Source organism: Chenopodium album, chromosome 2 (assembly GCF_948465745.1).
Source record: "Chenopodium album chromosome 2, dcCheAlbu1.1, whole genome shotgun sequence".
In the NCBI taxonomy this organism is placed as follows: domain Eukaryota; kingdom Viridiplantae; phylum Streptophyta; class Magnoliopsida; order Caryophyllales; family Amaranthaceae; genus Chenopodium; species Chenopodium album.
This window is the reverse complement of record NC_137835.1, coordinates 83,165,382-83,175,945: the sequence shown is the minus strand read 5'-3', so window position 1 is coordinate 83,175,945 and position 10,564 is coordinate 83,165,382. Positions and strand designations below refer to the sequence as shown.

General features: G+C 33.4%; 1 protein-coding gene across 2 annotated transcripts; it reads left to right on the top strand.

Moving 5' to 3' along the window:
- Positions 1-5,010: 5,010 nt before the first annotated feature.
- Positions 5,011-10,245, top strand: LOC145590784 (type I inositol polyphosphate 5-phosphatase 4-like). Of its 2 annotated transcripts, XM_081647187.1 has the most exons (14): positions 5,011-5,757; positions 5,883-5,970; positions 6,353-6,421; positions 6,586-6,673; positions 6,773-6,877; positions 6,974-7,592; positions 7,700-7,893; positions 8,010-8,118; positions 8,222-8,370; positions 8,564-8,820; positions 8,898-8,971; positions 9,315-9,387; positions 9,486-9,633; positions 9,729-10,245. In XM_081647187.1, the coding sequence occupies exons 1-10, from the start codon at positions 5,728-5,730 to the stop codon at positions 8,787-8,789; spliced, it is 1,677 nt and encodes a 558-aa protein (XP_081503313.1). In that variant the 5' UTR covers positions 5,011-5,727; the 3' UTR covers positions 8,790-8,820; positions 8,898-8,971; positions 9,315-9,387; positions 9,486-9,633; positions 9,729-10,245. The 2 variants fall into 2 exon arrangements, with proteins under 2 accessions (XP_081503313.1, XP_081503318.1); XM_081647192.1 differs by lacking the exons at positions 8,898-8,971; positions 9,315-9,387; positions 9,486-9,633; positions 9,729-10,245 and having other exon boundaries at positions 8,544-8,808.
- The last annotated feature ends 319 nt before the right edge of the window (positions 10,246-10,564 follow it).

Here is a 10,564-nt window from a genome sequence, read left to right as displayed (position 1 = left end):
GAATGACCCGACCTGATTCTAACCCGCAAATTATTGACTTGAACCGAACCCGAGAATTACCCTAACTTGTTTTAACCCGTGAAAACCCGAATTAAACCCGACCTATTGTTCACCCGACCCGAATGTAACCCGACCTAAATCCGACCCAAACCTGATAAGAAGTATGACCCGACGTGACCCGACTCAAACATGACCCAACCCAAACCGACCCGCATAGGTTATGGAATTAATCCGAATTGACCCGACCCACTTTTACCCAACCCAAAGCCGACCCATTTACCCGAATTGACAGCTCTATATCAAAGTACTATCATTTGCTCATTTAAAGGATTAGCTAAGCAGCCTAAGATACTGTTGCAATGTAAATATAGCGAAAAAGGCTAACCTTACCCATTAATTAAGTATTCCATAAAAAAAAATAGAATCAATGTATGTATTTGTAACATTATTTATACATTTAGAAATTATTATTTTCCTCTAAAAATGAACATATAAGTACACTTGAAAGACATATAAAAGTCAAAAGTCAACTGGGATTGATATATGATGTCCTTTTTAATGATCTTGTTGCTATTATTTGTCATGATATTTCAAGTTATTTGCTTCTATTTTAAGAAACAACTACTGATTAGAACCATACAAAACATTATTTATTCTAAAATTGGAAGCAATTATCTCTTTTGGAAGATTATGGTCAAGTGTTAGGTGTCCTTTATGAGGAAGGAGGTGTTAAGGTAGGATGGCCGAATTCATTTAAGAAGAAAGCTAGCTATAGTAGGTCAATTTGGATGTGATATCTATCAAATTTGTGATTGTTAATCATGAAAAAGAATGTTCATCAAGGTTGATTTCCTTTTTTTTTTTTTTTTTTTTTTTTTTTTCTTTTTTAATGTAGGGGTTTAACAATCTAATATCTCATCTATAGACTATATATGTTACTAAAATGTTTGTTACTTTATCATAAATATTCAAACTACTCCATAATATATACTCCGTACATGCTAAAATATGTATGCACTATTACGTATTAAGACATATACAAATGCATCAAGTAGGATTATATACAAGATGAAACATGTATATAGTGTTTAAAAATATTTAATACGGAGTACGAAATGGAGAGATGAGTATATACTTTAAGTCTTTAATTAATAACATGTCAGAAACGTAATATTTAACCTACGATAAAAACACGAATTACGGACTTGGTTCATAATAAAGAGAGAAGTACAATGTATGCCATTGGGTTTAGTTTATGATGCTAAATTGGGACTAATTAGCTCAATGTTAATTGGCTTAATTTGAACTTTACTAGTTAATTGTGCTTGAGAGAATTCACAAGCTAAGACAAATACTTGATTAACCTGGCCTAGAACAATGAAAAATTAGAGACCAAGTTAGAGAATCAACACAGTCCCCCCCACATGCAGCATGTGTTTTACAATTAGTCAAATTAATTAGTGAGCTTAGTCCAAGAAATCACTTTGTTTTCCTTAATTATACAATTAATCTCTCCTTAATTAATAGATTACCAATAACATCAACGTACATTAGACTACATAACCATATGTTCATTTGCGGGGCCCACATGGGATTTAATACTTTCAAAGGTTATTTGTTTAGCTATTGCTTAATCCAAGATCTAAACTTGCTTTAGTATGATAATTAAAGTGCAAAAGAATACTTTATTAATAGTGCACGAAATTCTATGAGATCGTGTTATATGGGGTTGATCTGTATAGGGTAGTCTAGCTAGGTCTAAGTAAAAATGCTTTTATGGGCTAATAAGATCCTACATAGATGTAATTAAATAAATACTTTGCATGTTTATATGAGTGTACTTTATACTAATCCATGCATAATTACTTTATTTAGTCTATAAGATTAGACGTGAGTTAGCTAAATCTCTTTAAAAGAAAGCCAAAATCTTGAGATGGGGAGATCTGCCTATAATATGCTAGACACTAGTCTAAATTTGAGTCAAAAAGTGGTTCAAAAATATGCTAAACATTCTAATTACTAGAGCATATTTTGTTCTTGTGTAAAGTAACAATTGAGAGGTTTTAGGGTAGGCATGACCACTAAAGTTGGAACCCATGAAAAATTCCATGAATCTACTTCATCCAATGCAAAAGTATGGGTTTGGATAGGTTCTAGATGGGACTGTTATTATAATATCGAATGAGGTATAATTAAGCCGAAGTTTTAGATGTCTTGTGTACCTTATAGATTATAACGTTATATACTGATCCTATCTATTCAAACATACATTGATGTGTATACTATAAGCATATGCCTATTTCTAGGAATACTCGGGGGTACGTAAAAATAAATTTGCATATGAAGTTTAGGTTTGGGTTTAAAACATTCTCAAAGTCCAACCCCCACCCAAAATATGAGTAGAAGAGAAGAGTGTTTATTGCTCTAGATATAAGGCAAAGTACAAAAAGTAGATGTGGCTGTTAGCACTTCCAAAAGGCAAACATTCAATTCTATTGGAGTTTGACATTAATTTCAAGGGGAAAATTGGAAATAGGTACTGTTTTTATCTTGATTACTGAACTGATGAAACGCAGAATTAGAGAAATTGCATTTACAATGAGTTCTAGCTTCCTGGTTCAAGATCTTAGGAAATAGTGAACTTGAACAATGGTGATGATTTTCTATGATGTGGGTGCATAGTTCATCTTGAAAAAATGGCAAGATTAAAAAAATCACTTGAAAAGATTGATCATGCTATATCGAGGATGATAAGCTATATATATATTATTACGGACAAGTGTACGACTTAGATACGTTATCAAATAAAGTTCCTATCATTCAAATTTAGTTGAATAGAACGCAACCTTTAATGATGCGAGTGAAGTTTATGAAATTTGCCGTATGCTTAAAAAAAAATATGATTTGAATTTGCTCTCTGAATTTTATTTTCCTATAATTATACAATGTGCAAGTAAATTGGAGTCTTGATTTTCAGCAGAAAAGTCTGTAACAAAAGTTCACTGGTAGCAAACTCAACCTGCTGTAAGCTTTTATTAAAGTAGTATTAAATTGATAAATTTGAAGCTATTTGTCTTAACTAAACTTGGCATGTTTCAAGAATTGGGTAACAAACAATTAATTACGACAACAGCTGCTTCATAAAATCTTGGCTGAAATTGTCAAAAGTTGTACTTCTACTAGCAGTTAATAATCTCATTTACTGTCTCATCAAAATTTATAAGGGTTTTCTGAACTTCAATTAATTCCACCCAAAATTAATAGTTTATACCATCATTATTTTTCTTACGGAGTATAATATAACTCGTGAAATATAATGTTTTATAATTGAATTTTTAACGTTACTTGAATTAAAGAATGTAACGTCCTTAGTTATTAGAGGTTGAGATAATACAAATAAATTAAGGAAGAGACCTACGGGGACATTATAATCCGAACTCTAGTCTATAATTTATAAATGTTGTTGTTATGATTAGGAGGACCAGGATGAAGAATAAGACAATGCCAGGGTGTTTGATCTAACCTGGAGTAGGAGTAGGAGTAGGAGTACCCTGTACCCAGCTGCCCAAGGTGAGTACTATAATGGGAATGGGATAGGTTGCAAAGGTTGGGCAGGTGAAAATTTGGTAGATAGATTACCAGTATACTTATCCAAATCTGTGATAATTAAACTATCATTAATTTTGTCTAAAGCAATTGTTAGTAGTTGATTACTCAAATTGATTGTTAATTAATTTTATTGGTAGGTTTTTATTTGAGAATGTGTACATTTGTAATGTTGGACCTTTGTGTCCTCCTTTGGTATAAATAGTTTGATGGAAGAAGTTTATTTAATGGTTTGTGCATGTTTAAGATTGAAACTTTTCAAATGGACACAAAATTATATATGAGTTTCATCTCAACTCTTTTGAATTAAAAAGTTACGGTTGTGAATCATCTTAAGGGCTTGTTTGGTTGACATGGGAATTAAATTCCCATAGGAAATTACATTTCATGGGAAGTTATTTCCCTCATGAAATTCCTAGGAATTTCCTAAATTTGTTTGGTTGACAATGTGGGAATTTAGAAATCCCATGAATTTTGATTGACCTAGGGGGGCTAAGTAATTTACTTCCCTTGTTTTGTAGGAAGTTGAAATTCCCATGAATTTCCACTTCCCCCATTTTTGCCTTTTGGTGTCAACCAAACAACTCCTCAATTTCTCAAATCCCATGAATTTCCACTTCCCTCATTTTATGTTGTCAACCAAACAACTCCTTAGTCACCACTATGGACTGATATGTTTTGATTTGTATCATACAAATTCAAAACTTTTGCTTACCACATTACATTTAAATAAATCTCAAAGCTAATGGCCACCGTACCATTTATATTGTACCATTTTTATCGTACCATTTATACATATACCTTTTTCAAGTATAAAATATAACATTTAGCAATAGTAACAAGTCATGTAGTATAATTTATTTTAAACATTATATATTTATCATATTTTTAAAAATGTATTTATTTATTTATTTATTTTCTCCTCAAAGAAAAATGTATTTTTTTACTAAGTTCTTCGTATTAACTTTAATGAGTAATACAAAATCTTTGATACTCCGTAGTATTTATGTTAAATGATATCCGTACTCCATATGATGCAACACAATAATTACTTTATTTTTTCTTAATTTGAATGGACGTATGTGCAACAATGCAAGTAGTATATGATATGTTACTATAAATATCACTCCAATACTGGAAATAATCATAATTGCTTACATATTCTTTGTACATAATCCGTTGGTAACATAAGGTACAATATACAATCATGTAGATTTCACATACATACACCCAAAAAATAAATACTCTGTACATATACAATTGGACTGTATTATATGAGGCGGCATGAAATAAAACCCGAGTGTATAATAGACACGTTATGTCGCTGGGGACTAAAATCAGAGTAAAAAAAGCCTAGAGTGGAAACTGTCTCTCTCTAAACTCTCTACCCCCTCTCTTCTCCTCTTCAACTGCAGCACTTTATTCTCTCTCCAAAAATTCGATACTTTGCCTTACTCATAACCAGCATAAGAAGAGGAGAGATTACACCCTGCCCTTCTCTTTCTTTATGTTCCCCACATTGTCTTGTTCTTCTTCTCTCAGAATCTCATTGTCATAAATCATAATTCATAATACTATTATATACTTCTTACTTCATTATTTACTGTCTCAATCCCTCTCTTTCCTCTCTTCATTTGTCTCTTGCTATGTTTCTTCTCTTTTGGCTTCCTCTGTTTTTTCCCCTGTTTTTCCCCCCTTTTTTCTCTTCACTTCAAATTAGATTCAATGACTTCTGTTTTAACCAAATTCCTAACTGGGTTTTCTTTCTTTGACCTCCTTGTTTAAAACCCAGAAACCAATTTGATTTTGAACCTGTATTCTCTTTGTTAGCCTTGATTTCTTTCTCGTCATTTAAGGGGAAAAAAAAATAAATACAACAAAAAGATTTAAATTTTTTTCCCTTTTTCTTTGTCACATTTCTTGTAAAGATCTTTCAATCATTGGTATAAGAGTGTAACCTTGATTCTTTTCATCAATCTATTATTGGGAATATTGCACATTTTCTAATTTCTTCTCATTTTCTAACAAATTTGTTGCACAAATAATTTCGAATTTAAGTACCCTAGAAAAAAAAATATAAGGGTGTGGGAAGTGTTCTTCCTATATGAAGTACTGAAAACAATGACTGATGGAAGCTCCAAAAAAACCAAGGTTTGTGTGTGTTTGTATAAGAAATGCTCATAAATTTTCCCTCTTTCATTGTGAAAATAGATTTATGAATTTTATTAATTAAATGTTTGTTTTTTTTTTTTTTTTTAATTTCTGCAAAAATACAGCTTTCATGGCCCAAGACATTGGTAAAGAAATGGTTGAATATCAAGAGTAAAGCTGAAGAATTTCATGCGGATGATGTCTTCAATGAAGGTAAATTTTTACCCCATTTCTTGTTCAATTAAACCCCCAAGAACCATTATTTGTGCTGAACCACCCTTTTTACTAGGGTAAATTTCTGTATAATTTGATGTTTTTAACATTCTTGTAGACTGTGCAATTTCATCCTTATGCAGTAATTTCTGAATCAAAAACTGTTTTATTCAATTATTTTTCTGGTTTTATTGTGTCATGTATGAGCTCATATTTGACAGTTAAAGATCCCTAGTTAAGTCCCACCATTTTCCCTTTACAAATGCTCTTTTTCCCTCTCTTTGGGGCTAAGAAATTGGGTTGTTTGATTTCAGAAGTTGAGTGCAAGAATACTATTGCTTTTTAGTACCCTTTTTTTTATGGGTTATGATTCTTTTTTCAGGTTGTGATGAAGATTGGAGAAGCAATTACAGGGAGAGAGAGGCATGCACTCTAAAGAAAAGCAAAACAGGTTCAGTATCAATGACATTATATTGCTTTTTGGACCACCCTACTCTTTGAATTTCCAAATATATTCCTATTTTCCAAGAATTACTTTTTCTATTCAAACTTATGCTTTAATCTCATAATTATTGATCTTGTTCTTATGCTTTTTGTAAATCCTTGTTTTATCAGAAAGATCATATAGGAGAAGTTCTGACCGTGCTCGGCGAATTAAGGTTGAATTAGATAAATCTCAAGTTACTGATGTAGAAAATTATAGGTTAGACACCAAATTTCCACCAAAATGATGGTATAAGTTTTAATTTTTGCATTTTTGAGAATTTGTGTTCATTTTTCTTCATTTTTGGTATGGATGTAGGATATTTGTAGCCACATGGAATGTGGCAGGAAAATCTCCACCTAACCATTTGAATCTTGAAGATTGGCTTCACACATCACCTCCTGCTGACATTTATGTTCTTGGGTGTGTTTTTCATCTTCAAACTTCATATTGAGTTCCTTAAATATTTGCATTTTCTTGTATGTATAAGCCCTTATTGCTGTTTATTTGGATTCTTAGTTTTCAGGAAATTGTTCCTCTGAATGCTGGTAATGTTTTGGGTACAGAAGATAATGGTCCTGCTAAAAAGTGGCTATCATTAATTAGGACAACTTTAAACAGTCTTCCTGGTTCAAGTGGTTTCTATCAAACACCTTCTCCAATCCCTGATCCTATTGTAGAGTTAGAAGCCGATTTTGAGGGATCAACAAGGCAAAAGGCCTCCTCATTTTTCCACAGGAGATCATTTCAGTCACTGAGCCGGAGCATGAGGGTGGACAATGATATGTTGGATCCCCAACCACGGCTTGATAGAAGATTCAGCGTTTGTGACCGGGTTATGTCAGGACACAGGGCTAGTGATTATGATCCTAATTACAGATATTGTTCCTCAGATGAAGAAAACAACAATGAATCACCTGTTGTTCCACATTGCTCACCTATGTCCTATTACAATGGATCTAACCCTGGGGAGGACTCTGAAAGACAAAGAGGTCAGTCTAGATACTGTTTGGTTGCAAGCAAGCAAATGGTGGGAGTATTTCTCACTGTTTGGGTAAGAAGTGATCTAAGAGATGATGTTTGGAATATGAAAGTATCCTGTGTAGGAAGAGGATTAATGGGATATCTTGGAAACAAGGTACTTGAATGTTTTTCTTGTGAAAAAGTGTGATTTAATAGTTGGAAGGGTGGTAGGATGAAGCAAGAACTCTACTGATGCTGGAACTTGGTTTATAATTTTTGCAGGGTTCAATTTCTATTAGCATGTCTTTGCACCAAACGAGCTTTTGCTTCGTCTGTACTCATCTGACTTCAGGGCAAAAGGAGGGCGATGAACTAAGAAGAAACTCTGATGTCATGGAGATACTTAGGAAGACTAGATTTCCTAGAGTTCCTGGCATGGGAGATGAGCATTCCCCTCAGCACATTATGGACCATGAGTGAGACCTCTTCTCAAGTTTATTACTTATGTATTACTTCTTATTTGGTAGCTTTGGTAAATAGCAGCTCATTGAGTCATTGGCCAACTTGTGATGTGTGTTAAATTTCATTGCAGTCGAGTCATTTGGCTTGGGGATTTAAATTACCGAATTGCACTATCCTACCGAACTGCCAAGGCTCTTGTTGAGATGAGAAACTGGAAAGCCCTGCTGCAGAAGGACCAGGCATGTTTCTGAATTACAAAGCATCTGGTTTTATCAGAGATTATTTTCTACATATGCAGAATAATACTTGGTCTAAATATTAAAGTGTTTGTGTTTTATGCAGTTGCGCATTGAACAGAGACAGGGTCGCGTTTTTGAGGGATGGAATGAAGGAAAGATATACTTCCCTCCTACATACAAGTATTCCCATAATTCGGATAGATATGCAGGTGCTGATACTCATCAAAAAGAGAAACGAAGAACTCCTGCATGGTAAATCTAATGTATATTTTTCATATTGTATACTTTGCCTAATGATGTTGATATGTTTTGCACAAACCCAAAGAACATTAAACAAGAATTATATTATAGAAGTCTTGTTAATTAATATTATGTCCAATATACATTTGGTGAGTAGACATGTGAGGATTATAACGTCTGATTAGGCTGTTGATTGCCTGTGAAGGTGTGATCGTATCTTATGGTATGGGAAGGGCCTCCGTCAACTGTCCTATGTGCGTGGTGAATCAAGGTTCTCCGATCATAGGCCAGTTTACAGCGTTTTTTTGGCTGAGGTAGAGTCTCTCAGTCGAGGCAGAATCAGGAAAAGTATGAGCTGCTCCAGTGCCCGTATAGAAGTGGAAGAGCTATTGCCCCAAACACCTGGATACACAGGATTCAATTTCTATTAAAGGGATTGATATTTGAAAATCAAACAATCAGGTAATCTACTTTGCTCTTTTCTTTGAGGCATCTTAATATCACTTTCAAATTCTGAAAGTACCTGAACTTCTGTGCAGAAATACGTGTCGCAAACAATGATAAGGTTGTTCCATGAATAGGTGGACATTGCAAAAGAACCTTTGAAAGGTAGGTTACCAAAATAACAAAAGCATTACAATCACTTTGCAACAATCTTATCTTTGATTTTCCTGCTATACATCTGTTTCATCCTTCTGATGTTGCCAATCGCTTTACACTCCGTATCGAGTTTTCAACTTAGCAAATTTAGCATGACCCCATCGTTGTACGCACCCTTAGGAGGATACAAGCAAATTATAGTACTCATGTCTTTGAATTTAGTTGATCTTTTCCTCATTAATAGCATATTTGCACAATTTCCTTTTTTCCTCATATTTCACCCATAAGTCAAATTTGTGTCCAAATTTCTAAAGATAAGTAACATCTTTGTTTTGGTCCCCCTAATATGTAGGTAGTGGAACTGTTGCAATGGGTAATAAGTATAATGGTTGAAAGTGACATGTTACCATCTTCCTTCTCCCAAAAAAGGTTAGTTCTTTTACTCTTTCTGTTATTGCTGTTATTCTTCTTGTTGTGTATTTTTTCCCTTTGTCTAATTCTCTTTGTTCTCCCATAATTTCCTTCAGAAATTACAGGTACCCTTAACCTGTAATACTTTGGTGATTCCTTGTTACTAACCCCACAAGTCTGCAACTTACCATTCTTTTCCACTGCCATTTAACCCTTGGCATATGCAGCTATGCACACAGTTTGGATCAAACAATAGCTGTAACGGTGAGCTAAACGACGAATTGGACTAATCTCTGCCAAGTTTCACCCTTTTGTGTTAAAATTTAAGCTAACTTGTGAATCTACTTGATTTTATGCAGGGCAATGATGGCTCTATTCAAACTTGTCTATGAGCCACCACCGCCGTTTTGACACAGAATTACCATTTATTCTTGTAAAAACAAGTATAGAGAAGTGGATATGAGATGACAATAACTAGCAAGACTCAAGAAACGGTCCAATTGACATTTCATCACTTGTTAGTTACTTAACTGTTAGTCAATTAGCCGGACTTTTACAATTTTAAGTGTAGAGTAGATCAAAGACGAACATAATCATTGTAGATTGTTGAATTGTATCATAAAAGTGCTGTATAGAACCATAGATCAGATTTTAAGAGATGGGGATGTGGGGGTGACAATCATTTATTGGACAGAAATACAAAGTAAAAGAGCAAAGAAAAATAATTGGAAAATTTGATTGATCTATAAGCTACTTTTTACCCCCCTTATCCTTTTTCTTTTTCCAGTAGTTGTTCTGATTCTTCTTTTATCTACTACTGTTGATGATTTTACTGGCTAGTAGAAAAATACAAAAAGAAGTGATTTTTATGTTGTTTGTCTTCATATTCAATTATGCACAACTTTGCTGCTCCAATTTTCATGCTTTGAAATGTAAGTTAAAATTGATGAAGGTGAAAAAGAATCTACTTATTAAACACACATCATACTTCATGGCTATTGTCAGCTTCTTACAGAGATGTCATTATATGGAGCTATAAAGAGCATAAAAAGAAAATAAAAAATAAGGTTTTATCTTCATTTTTAGGCAATTATGTGATGATTTTATTATCTTATTTTATTTTGTTATGTTCCATTTTTGAGAATTGACTTTCTAATCCAAACTTTAGTTGGGACAATTTGAAAGCTAATTTTAT